This window comes from Salvelinus fontinalis, chromosome 21 (genome assembly GCF_029448725.1).
Source record: "Salvelinus fontinalis isolate EN_2023a chromosome 21, ASM2944872v1, whole genome shotgun sequence".
Classification (NCBI taxonomy): Eukaryota; Metazoa; Chordata; class Actinopteri; order Salmoniformes; family Salmonidae; genus Salvelinus; species Salvelinus fontinalis.
In genome coordinates, this window is record NC_074685.1 from 35,235,389 (window position 1) to 35,247,596 (window position 12,208).

At 41.1% G+C, this 12,208-nt stretch overlaps 1 protein-coding gene across 1 annotated transcript; it reads left to right on the top strand.

The window, feature by feature from the left end:
- Window positions 1-27: 27 nt before the first annotated feature.
- On the top strand, window positions 28-7,134 carry slc25a46 (solute carrier family 25 member 46). Its single transcript, XM_055875006.1, has 8 exons — window positions 28-500; window positions 3,019-3,061; window positions 3,251-3,308; window positions 3,530-3,607; window positions 3,766-3,866; window positions 4,462-4,518; window positions 4,779-4,836; window positions 5,748-7,134. Exons 1-8 carry the CDS (start codon window positions 251-253, stop codon window positions 6,321-6,323), a joined length of 1,221 nt encoding a protein of 406 aa, XP_055730981.1. The 5' UTR covers window positions 28-250; the 3' UTR covers window positions 6,324-7,134.
- The last annotated feature ends 5,074 nt before the right edge of the window (window positions 7,135-12,208 follow it).

The following is a 12,208-nucleotide window of genomic DNA, read 5'->3' on the forward strand; positions in this document are numbered from 1 at the left end:
CGGAATAGAACGAAACAACTTCCGGTTGATCAGTTGACAATTCATTCGCGTTGTTTTGCTAGGTACATAGCTAGCTATCTAACGACGTCATTTAGAGTGGCTAGCTTGCTAGCGGGCGAAATTGATGTTATACAGTGGTTAAGTTTTATATTTAATGTGTTCCTCGTAGATTTTAAGAGGGATATAGTTACACGAATTTGACCAATCGTGATACCAGGGAGCTGTCACTCCTATTTAGCTCTCAGGCAGCATGACTTCTCGGCGTCCGGACAATTTCGATGGCTTAGGTTACAGGGGTAGGGAGGATCCTGCTTTCAGTGGGGGCTACAGTGGAAGGTCATTTAATAATTCCTCTAGTGTTGACCTACAGAATTGGGTAACAACACCGCCAGATATTCCAGGTAGCCGAAATTTGCATTTTGATGACCGTACGCCCCCATTTGAAGCGGCCCCTGCAGCGCCTGGTACTCAAGATACCCTGCCCACGGCTCCTCCATCCGGTAGGGGATCGACATCATGACCATTCCAGCAATGCTGGCCCTTTTCATTAACAGCAATGACAACGACACAGTATCATCACTGGGTCATGAGTGTTTCGAAAGTGAAAGCATTCACACATTTCAGCTGGCTAGCTAACGTTAGCTTTTATATGTTAGCAGTGTCAGTAGAAGACGTTTTGCTTCTTCGCCTTGAAATCTATGTTTACAATAATTTACCAGTCACACAGCTGATATGTGTGCAATATAGGGATTCAGTGACATTGAAGTACAAAAACATTTAAGTACAGAGCACAAACTAGGCCTATAACGTTTTATATGTTTAAAAAAAAAAAAGTTTTATGGATGAGACATTGTTCTTTATTGCATGTACAATTGGGCCGTTAGTGTCCAACCAAGTCCAGAGAAAGATGGCTGACAGCCATTTATGTTGTCAGACAAGACCAAGAGAGAGGGAGGCTAGAGTACACCAATGTGCAGTTCTCAAGTAGGCAACATGGCCCACTGGAACGTCTGTAGAGTGCAACAGAAATCGAAATGCCTATCTTTCATATATTATGAAGTCGCTTTTCTGGTTATTTGTGGATTTGTGAACATTGATTGACGTCAATTAGGCCTACACTACAGCTAATGGAATATTGTTGACACCGCTCAGGAGGGAGTATATCGTGGGTGTCTTTAACGATGGTCATTTCCATGTAAAACAGCCCATGAGCACCAAAATATGAAGTTCATAGGAACATGTCAAATTGTGTCAGATGAAAGCTAAGTGTCTATATGTTTTTTATAGAAAGTAAAGCATATCAATTTTTCAACCATTTTCCATCCATAGAGTTAGGAATAAGCAAAGACATTCATTTCTTGTCAAACAGATGGAAAAGGTGTCTTAGAAAACATCTACCAGAAATAGTCTTAAAATATATTAGAAATACATAAAAACAATCATGTTGAAGTAAAAACCCCTGCCAACTAATATCAACACTTATATTTAGTTTAGGAAACATTGCCTTGTGCCTTGACATTCCGTTACCAAAAACCAACATATCTATTAGATGTTTTCTAATTTCTCATGAAAGTTCACAGAGGTAACAAGTGAAGGTAGACCTTTCAATTAGTTATAGTGTTTTTACTGATATCAATTTTGGTAACAGAATTTCAGAAAAATCGTTAATGGAATTTCTACAATAGAATTGTCTACATTGGGAAATCATAGTAGTCACAAAGCAGCGTTGGTTCGCTGCTACTGTCTTCCCTTCCACTGGCATTCTGTTAAGTTCAGCTCATAACTGTTTTCTTTTTCTGTCGTCTGGTGGTCAAAGCAATAGTGTGAAAAGTCTAGACAACCCCTTCCTCTATCGCTTTCTCTCTCCAATTAATGTAACTTCTCCCGGCTCTTAATGAGACCTATCCATGAGCCCCCTCTCTTTCCATTTAATGTAATCAGCATCCTCACCCACTGAGCATCGACCGACACCGGACGTCCATGGACGTTTAAAAGTACTTGAGATTTGGTCAGTCTGCCTTGTCCAGCCTTGATTTCAATTTCCACAGACGTCTGGACCAGCCTTCATGTTGCCCAAAAATAGACGTCCATGACTGGTTCAGATTTGGTCTGATCCGTAAAGACGTCTATGTTCACAAGTTTGGACAGCACAGTACAGTTCATCTCCATCGTTCATTGAAGTTGACGGTTCATTTACAACAAAACCTTTCGGTATTGCCATTTATTTCAATGAACCATTTCACTAGTAAAGCACCCTTTGCTGGCTCTAACAGCCGCCCAAACAGTTCGCTGCCTGTTCTTAGTAAACTGATGGAGAGAATTGTGTTTGACCAAATACAATGTTATTTTTCAGAGAACAAGTTAACTGCTGACTTTCAGCATGCATATAGAGAAGGCCACACAACTTGTACTGCACTGACCCAGATGAAACATGATTGGTTAAAATAAATGGATAATAACCTGCCAGCACATGGTTGGATAGTTATTTATCCAATAGAACCCAGAGAATGTTCTTCAATGACAGCTTCTCTAAGATCAGATATGTCATCACTGACACCCCATTCTTTCTGCAGACATCTTTTGAATCTTAATTCGGAGTGGATATTGGATAGTGTTGGGAAAATGCGGGAGAAAACTGAGGGAGATTTGACCTAAATTCTGTTACCAAATTTTGCACCTGCACAGTTCTTCCAGTAAATGTGTTTTTGAAAAATGTTCAGTGTTAATGTTTTTTGTTTGGCATTGATTTCAAGTGAAAAAATTTGGCGTCTCATCGCAATTCCCTTACTGTGAAATTGCCCACATCTGACTAATACGTGTGCCAGATACCCGGTTTGTAAACAACAAACACAATTAAAATAGTCTGCTGCTACGCTACTCAATCTGTCACGCTCAAAATAGTTATAAGAAACTACTACTTATTGAGTGACTATGACTTATTAAAACAGAGCAATAAATAAGGTTTGCGATTAAATGTTGCTGTTTGATATTCACATGTATTTGTTCTTTCCCTTTCAGAGCAGTTGAACAGATTTGCTGGATTTGGTATCGGGCTTGCAAGGTAATTCAGTGTTAGGCCTATCTACGGTGGTAGTTCACCAGTAATGTCAAGAGATGACTATAATCCAACTTGAATTCATAAGAAAAAAAATATTTACGTCATTGGAACATTCTATACAGTAGAAGTGTTTGAGAAATGGAAAATAGTAGGCCTATATTCATTTATTCACACCGTGACTTCTTCTTCCAGTCTCTTTACTGAAAATGTCCTGGCTCACCCTTGCATTGTGTTTCGTCGTCAGTGCCAGGTAAGCATACGGTCAGGTTAGATACTGTATGTGTTCCACCTTAGATGTAGTCTGTAGACTCCTAATTTTCTACCATACAATATATCAATCTTCCTGGGTATATCACAGTTGTCCATTAGAATGCTCCAGTGCGCTTGACGTAAGTATGAATGAAGTAAGTTGAAATATGTAGTAATATTAAATGTTCATTATTCCTAATTCTGTTTTTTTGTGGCTTCCAGGTCAATTATCATGCCAGGTGCTACCATCTGTCCCCATTGACTGCTCTCAGTGTGATGTATAATGTCACCAAGAGTCAGGTAATAAATGCTTTTCATGAACCCAAAACCCAACATACACTGTATGTTAGGACTAATTGTGAATCACAAAAAAACGTTCAAAAGATATTGAAAATGTGAATTTGGGGCTGGCATTTTGTTTTTATGCCGGTATATTGTTGTTAATTCTCTGCTCGCAGGGTCCTAAGGCCTTATGGAAAGGAATGGGCAGCACCTTTGTGGTACAAGGAGTCACATTGGGCACAGAAGGCATCATTAGTGAATGTACTCCACTACCACGGTATGGATTATATTTTAGACAAGAAACCTAGCTAACAGGTCGCAAGAAACCTAGCTAATGGGTGTGAACAGATATTGCCCTTAGTCATCGCCTGATCGCCCACCATATCCTATTCCTTATGGATTAGCTTTGACAAGACTTCAATGAACACATTTTTTAAAATGTTTTTAATGCTGTTGATAAAAATCGAGCACAACATCTACTGCGAGTCATTTTAGATGCCGTTGAATGTCAAACTTGCATTCACGTTGTAATGTAGCCTCTACCAGAACATGCTGAAGTGGCCGATTCTACTCAGAGGGGCCATATCTCTCTCAGCTTCCAAGGTTTCCAGTGAGATGAGCAAGACATCCCAGTACCAAAATCAAAGACCACTAAGAACTTTAAATGAATGGGGGGGGGGGGAACGACATAATACAAAACTATAGCACATACTTCAACAATAACTGTTCAAGCAACACAAAAACTAGTTTTAACCAGTCTTTTTAAATTCTTAAAAATCACAATCATGTTGAATCTCCTTATTTGAACATATGCAATAAACGAATATGAACTGTTACCATGGATAGAGGTCTGACTATGTTTGTTTCCTCAGGGAACTCTCCCACAAATGGAACCCCAAGCAAGTTATTGGGCATTTGGTTCTGAAAGGGTAATAACATTTATTTGCTTTGTTTTATAATGGATGTTTTTCATACTGTAAAGAGTAGTGACAAAGTATGTTTGGTGAAAGTTGGGATTCAGTTGCTTAACTATTGATTGCCAATGGATATACTTCTCAAAACGGTGCAGTGTAATTGAAGGGACTTTACCCGTAGTAAATGCTGGTATCAGATGGTGTTGATAATATCTTTATTCCGGTAGAACGCTTTCATCTTTTGAACAGTCATTGTGTATCTCTCTTTCTTACAGTTTGACCTATGTGGTTGCCATGCCATTTTACTCAGCTAGTCTCATTGAAACTGTGCAGGTCAGTGAGTCCATACTTATATGAATGATGATTCGGTTGTATTTTGGCCACCCTTATCTTGTCCATCGGTATCGCTTCTATAACTCCCCTTCACTTTTTAACTGACTTTCCCTAAAACATAAAGATAATTGTGAGCGTGAAGACAGTGGTGTAAAGTACTTAAATACAAATACTTTAAATACTTTACTTTACATACTGCTTATGTCGTTTTTTTGTGGTAGCTTTACTTTATTATTTATATTTTTGACAAATTTTACTTCTACATTTACTAAAGAAAATAAATGTGCTTTTTACTCCATACATTTTCCCTTACACCCAAAATGCTTAGCAGGACAGGAACCTGGTCCAATTCATGCACTTATCGAGAGAACATCCCTGGTCATCTCTACTGCCTCTGATCTGGCGGACTCACTAAACACAAATGCGTTGTTTGTAAATTATGTCTGAGTGTGCCCCTGGATACCGGTACATTTTAAAAACAAGAAAGTGGTGCCGTCTGCTTTTCTTAACATAAGGAATTTTAAATCATTTCTAGTTTTACTTTTGATACTTAAGTATATTTTAAAACAAATACTTTTAGACTTACTCAAGTAGTATTTTACTGGGTGACTTTCACTTTAACTTGAGTAACTTTCTATTAAGGTATCTATACTCTTACTCAAGTATGACAATTGGGTAATTTCCTATCACTGTGTGAAGATCATCGTTCGTCCATTGCCTACCAAAGATAAATATGATCTTTATGTTTTTGGGAAACTCCACCTTTGTCAGTATCAAAGAATCAGTACATTTTACGATTCCTTCGCAGATCTGGTCATTCCAATCCAAACACACAAGCAAATATAATTTCAGGCCGTTCTTAACTATTCTGCAATACCATACCAATGCTGTCCCTTGTTGTGTGTCCCCAGAGTGAGATCATCCGGGACAACCCTGGCATCCTGGACTGTGTGAAGGAGGGTGTGGGCCGGGTCATGGGCATGGGCATCCCCCACAGCAAGCGCCTGTTGCCCCTCTGGGGCCTCATGCTCCCCACCGTGCTCCACGGGGTCCTCCACTATGTGGTGAGCTCCACCGTGCAGAAGCTAGTGCTCTTCCTCCTGCGCCGGAGGAGCCCGGCAAAACAGCCCGTGGACGGCTCAGAGACAGTCCAGACCATGCTGGACGCCTACTTCCCAGAACTCATGGCCAGTTTCGTGGCCAGTCTGTGTGCCGACGTCCTCCTCTATCCGCTGGAGACGGTGATGCACAGGCTCCACATCCAGGGCACGCGCACCATCATCGACAACACAGACCTGGGCTTTGAGGTCCTGCCCATCAACACGCAGTATGAGGGTATCAGGGACTGTGTGAATGTGATCCGGCGAGAGGAGGGAGCCCTGGGATTCTACAAAGGCTTCGGCTCCATCGTGGTGCAGTACTCGCTACACGCCGCCGTGCTGCAGATCACCAAGGTGATCTATTCCACCTTGCTGCAAAACGCTTAAAGCAAAACAATGGAATATATTCCTAAATGTTTTTTGGGCTGGTGGTTCCCCACCTTTGAAACCTGTTTTTTTTTCTCACGTGAGTCAGGGTTGTGCTCACTGCAGAGAATGTTGTCCTAAAAAAAAAGGAGGAAAAAAGGAAAATACCAAACGATGACTTGTTCTTTTCTGTCCAGAAGCACATTTCAAGTGTTTGCCGAGAGTGGTGTTCCTCAAGTAATTGTCACCACTTCCACTGTGTCACAAAGTACTTCATATGTTCTATAACGTATGGCATCAACAAATATCCCCAATAGTCATGGAAGTTAAGTGTATATTTCCTTCTATCTGTCAAACAAGCTCATCCTGGCATCATTTATGTGAAGTATCAGTCAGTAGTCTTCTCTGCAAATCATGATGACATGCTTTCTCAGCGCTTTTCTGCTTTGTATGAATGTGACAATTTGTTGGTTTTGGGTTTGTGTTAGCCACTAGCAGATGATGGATTGTGCCAGAAATGTATGTACAGAATGTCTTTAAATTATTCTTTGCTTTAGGAGTGATAATGTTGTGTGTGTATGTATGTATCAAGTTGTTCACATTTTGGCATCCACAGAGTACAGTACATTGTAAGTGTATGAACAATTTAAAGATATTTAGTACGAGACTAGGAACATGAGCAGATAATGTATAATTTGTGCAGATGGATGATTGAGTTTAGGGATTTTAAATTATTGAACTGCCTCTGTGTTTAAGGACTTTACGGAGCTCAGAGTAGGGAAATGTATAAGATCGCTTGAGAACCTTGCTGAAAATAAATGGCTGACTTATATTCGGTGTGCGTTTGTGTAATTTGAACAATGAGTTCTCCAATGCCAAGGACTGACAGCGATAAAGTAGTTACATCATTGACTCCAAATGCAGTAGGAAACCAACCAGCATTCAGATAGTTTACCTCAGAGACATACACAAATTGCTCAAAACATTAGGAACACCTGCTCTTTCCATGACATAGACTGACCAGGTGAAAGCTATTATTCCTTATTGATTTCACCTGTTAAATCCATTTCAGTCAGTGTAGATGAAGGGGAGGAGACAGGTTAAAGAATGATTGTTAAGCCTTGAGGGATGGATTGTGTGTCTTCCATTCAGAGGGTGAATGGGCAAGACACAAGCTAGAGTAGAATAGGACTTTATTTTCCATCCAGGATGGACATTTTTCTTTGGCATCACCTTCAATTAAAAGGATCACAGATTTAAGCGCCTTTGAACAGGGTATGGTAGTAGGTGCCAGGCACACCGGTTTGAGTGTGTCAAGAACTGAAACTCTGCTGGGTTTTTCAAACTCAACAGTTTCCTGTGTGTATCAAGAATGGTCCACCACCCACAGGACATCCAGCCACCATGACACAACTGTGGGAAGAATTTGAGTCAACATGGGCCAGCATCCCTGTGGAACGCTTTCGACACCTTGTAGAGTCAATGTCCCGATGAAGTGAGGCTGTTCTGAGTGCAAAAGGGGGTGCAACTCAATATTGGGAAGGTGTTCCTAAGGTTTTGTACACTCAATGTGTATTTAAATATGTCTCTGATTTACATGTACTGGACCTCAGTATAAGGCTTTTAATTGGGGCAGTTACACTGAACAAAAATATAAATGCAACATACAACAATTTCAAAGATTTTATTGAGTTACAGTTCATATAAGGAAATCAGTCAGTTGAAATAAGTTCAGTAGGCCCTAATCTATGGATTTCACGACTGGGAATAAACAGATACAATAAAAATAAAGGTGGGGGTGGATCAGAAAACCAGTTTCAGGTGTGACTGGGGCTATTGCGGCGACGTGTAACCGCCACACTGGCAGTCATGAGTCATGACCGCAGTATCACCTGTTGCAGCAAGAGGCCGCATGCTCCTCAAACAGTGGTTGATGCTTGGAGTGAAATAACCGAAGTATCCTACCCAAAAGGTGGGAAAGCGCCTTCCATTCGCTGTTTGATAATGGGCCATTCGAAATCAAAACTAATTTAACACAGTATTAGTAAAGACAATATTACATTGAGAATAGTCTGATGGGTGATAGTATGATCACTTTATGAGAGAACAGTGTGTGCAGCCTGAGGCAAGGAACAGAGGGCAAGTTTTTTTTTGTGACTTTCTCAAGTCATCAATAGCCTATAGTCGCATCATGCAGCCTATTTATGTATTGATTTCTAAGACATTCTAAGGTTTGTATCAATGTAACAGTATAACTTTAGAACGTCCCCTCGCCCTGACCTCGGGCGCGAACCAGGGACCCTCTGTAACGGATGTGAAATGGCTAGCTAGTTAGCGGGTACGCGCTAGTAGCATTTCAATCAGTTACGTCACTTGCTCTGAGACATTAAGTAGGGTTGCCCCTTGCTCTGCAGAGGGGCCGCGGCCTTTGTGGAGCGATGGGTAACGACGCTTCGTGGGTGACTGTTGTCGATGTGTGCAGAGGGTCCCTGGTTCGCGCCCGTGTCGGGGCGAGGGGACGGTTTAAAGTTATACTGTTACATTGGTGCCGTGACCCGGATCACTGGTTGCTGCGGAAAAGGAGGAGGTTGAAAGGGGGGTGAGTGTAACGGATGTGAAATGGCTAGCTAGTTAGCGGGTACGCGCTAGTAGCATTTCAATCAGTTACGTCACTTGCTCTGAGACATTAAGTAGGGTTGCCCCTTGCTCTGCAAGGGCCGCGGCTTTTGTGGAGCGATGGGTAACGACGCTTCGTGGGTGTCAGTTGTTGATGTGTGCAGAGGGTCCCTGGTTCGCGCCCGTGTCGGGCGAGGGGACGGTTTAAAGTTATACTGTTACATCTGCACACATCAACAACTGACGCCCACGAAGCGTCGTTACCCATCGCTCCACAAAAGCCACGGCCCTTGCAGAGCAAGGTGCAACACTACTTCTAGGTTTCAGAGCAAGTAACGTAACTGATTGAAACGCTAGTAGCGCGTACCCGCTAACTAGCTAGCCATTTCACATCTGTTACATCAGCACAACTAAAGTTGCCAAATAAATCTAAATCTAGCGTAACCTATAGGACCTGTTTCAAATTATCACTTTTATGCTCAACATAGCCTTCATATACACACTCAGGAATGGGAAGAAAAAAAATGTATTCAGCTAAATTTAATTATATTCTTCTTACTATAAAATCAAATAATGGCAAGGGACTTGTATGCATGTCTTGTCTGCTAAATGAACAAGCCTACAGCCTATATGGCATGCTTTGTAGCCAGATAACATACAGCAATAGCCCAACTCATATTCTGTTGATCTGAAATATAGTTTCTTTAGACCTATCTAAAATAGATAATGGATTGTTATATATTAAAGTGATGTATTATTAAATTGAATTTATTGGAGATGCTAAATGTGTTTATGTTAATTATTGGTCAATTACCATGAGACCGAAAGTCTTGCATGACAAGAGCCAGCTGATAAATTGTCAGGACCGCCAGAGCACTGGTGTGTGAACACCATTTGCCTCATGCAGCGCTACACATCTCTTTCGCATAGAGTTGATCAGGCTGTTGATTGTGGCCTGTGGAATGTTGTCCCACTCCTCTTTAATGGCTGTGTGAATTTGATGGATATTGGCAGGAACTGGAATACGCTGTTGTACACGTAGAGCATCCCAAATGTGCTCAATGGGTGACATGTCTGGTGAGTATGCAGGCCACGGAAGAACTGGGACATTTTCAGCTTCCAGGAATTGTGTACAGATCCTTGCGACTATGCATGATCATGCTGAAACATGAGGTGAGTGCGGTGGATGAATGGCACTACAATGGGCCTCAGGAGGATCTCATCTCGGTTACGCGGTGCTTTCAAATAGCCATCGATAAAATGCTATTGTGTTTGTTTTCCCTAGCTTATGATGTCAACTCTGTTCACAAATTGACATCAGTAAACCGCTCACCCACACGATACCATACAACAATATGACTGCCATCTTCCCAGTGCAGTTGAAACCGGGATTTATCCACGAAGAGCACACTCCTCCAGTCGCCATCAAAGGTGAGCATTTGCCCACTGAAGTGGGTTACATTTACAAACTGCAGTCAGGTCAAGACCCTGGTGAGGATGACGAGCACGCAGATGAGTTTCACTGAGACGGTTTCTGACAGTTTGTGCAGAAATTTCATCAGCTATCCGAGTGGCTGGTCTCAGACGATCCCGCAGGTGAAGAAGCCGGATGTGGAGGGGCTGGTGTGGTTACACGGGGTCTGGTCTACGGTTGTGAGGCTGGGTTGGAAGGACTGCCAAGTTGTATAAAACTACGTTGGATGGGGCTTACGGTAGAGAAATGAACATTCAGTTCTCTGGCAACAGCTCTGGTGGACATTCCAGCAGTCAGCATGCCAATTGCACGCTCCCGCAAAACTTGAGACATCTTTGGCAATGTGTTGTGTGACAAAACTGCACATTTTAGAGTGGCCTTTTATTGTCCCCAGCACAAGGTGCACCTGTGTAGATTATCTTATCTTTGCAAAGGAGAAATGCTCACTAACAGGAATGTAAACAAACATTTGCACAACATTTTAGAGAAATAAGCTTTTTCTACGTATGGGAAATGTCTAGTATCTTTTTATTTAAGCTCATAAAACATGGGACCAACACTTTACATGTTGCGTTTTATATTTTTTTCATTGTAGATATCAGGCGACCATAAGAGCAGCTCTCTCCAGGGGAGGCTAGATGAGAGGACTGTATGGTGGTCAAGTGTAAGGTATGCTTCAGGCTGAATGTGTTAGTCTGCCCAGTGCAGAATATACCCTCACACACAGATCGATGTCTTCATTATGATAAAGTGGTCTGACTAAGCTCAAAGTAGGAAACCCTCAAATGTCAGTAGTGGCCACAGTTGTGGGAACTCCATTTTTGAGAAAAGTGAAATTATCTATTTGATTTTATCAATTTGTACGATAACCCTTTGGTGTGTTGTCAATCAGAGGTGCACCCTTTTCAATCTGAGTATGTAGTGGTTATTCAAACTATGAGATCAGAGATTTTATGGAATGGGGTGAGTGGGTTGAGATTTCTTCTGTTAGATGAAGTGACCATTCGTTTAAAGTACGTGCCTATATGATTCATACTGTGAGTCACAGTTTATTAGTTCATGTCATATTTTTTTATTTATGGAGTGACATTATGGGTAAAATTAAGGGAATTTAAGAGAGTATAAAAGATGCCCGATCACTGAAATGTTCAGTTCTCAAATTAACACAAAGATGAGCAAGGCACATCTGATTGGTAAATGACAGAATTTTACAAATGATTGGTAACTGATTCAATTTAACACATGTTGACTTTGACAGCTTTCCTGGCTTCTTTCTGACATGTTGTAATTGTGGTATTGGTCTGTGTGTTGAATTCATTTTTTGCAGGTTATGTCACACTGGCTTTTGCAGTGTACCTTGTTGACAGCATTTCAGCAATGCATAAGGGATGTCTCCAAAAAATGCAGGATGAGGCTATAAATGATATCAGACCAAAATATAACATGGATGTAAGTCAGATTTCTAAAAGTTTGTTTCTTTGAATGCATTAATTATCTTGTTGATATTAGGTTTGTACATTCTGAGATTCCCTGAGGTTTGAAACACCTAAGTGGTTTCATTTGCAGGCAATGTGGAAAACTTACTGTGGAAGTTGGATACCGAAGCATTATAACAAGGTAAGCTCTTAATATCCTTACCGGTTGGACTTGATTTAGACTAAATGCTTTTATTTCAATGACTAAAGCCATCATATTATACATTTAATTTCACTTTGCAGACAATCCTGCCTAATTGCATTTTCAAATGGTCTCACTGCCCACTGCCCAGTGGAAAATGTGTTATGGAGGAATTGAGGAAGATACAATGTAGTTTGGC

What these genes read in the sequence shown, in the direction of transcription:
- slc25a46 (XM_055875006.1), top strand. Translation starts at nt 251, where the DNA reads ATGACTTCTCGGCGTCCGGACAATTTCGATGGCTTAGGTTACAGGGGT. An exon ending in TTTGGTATCGGGCTTGCAAG is followed by an intron (nt 3,062 to 3,250) that starts GTAATTCAGTGT and finishes TTCTTCTTCCAG; the next exon opens with TCTCTTTACTGAAAATGTCC. An exon ending in ATAATGTCACCAAGAGTCAG is followed by an intron (nt 3,608 to 3,765) that starts GTAATAAATGCT and finishes CTCTGCTCGCAG; the next exon opens with GGTCCTAAGGCCTTATGGAA.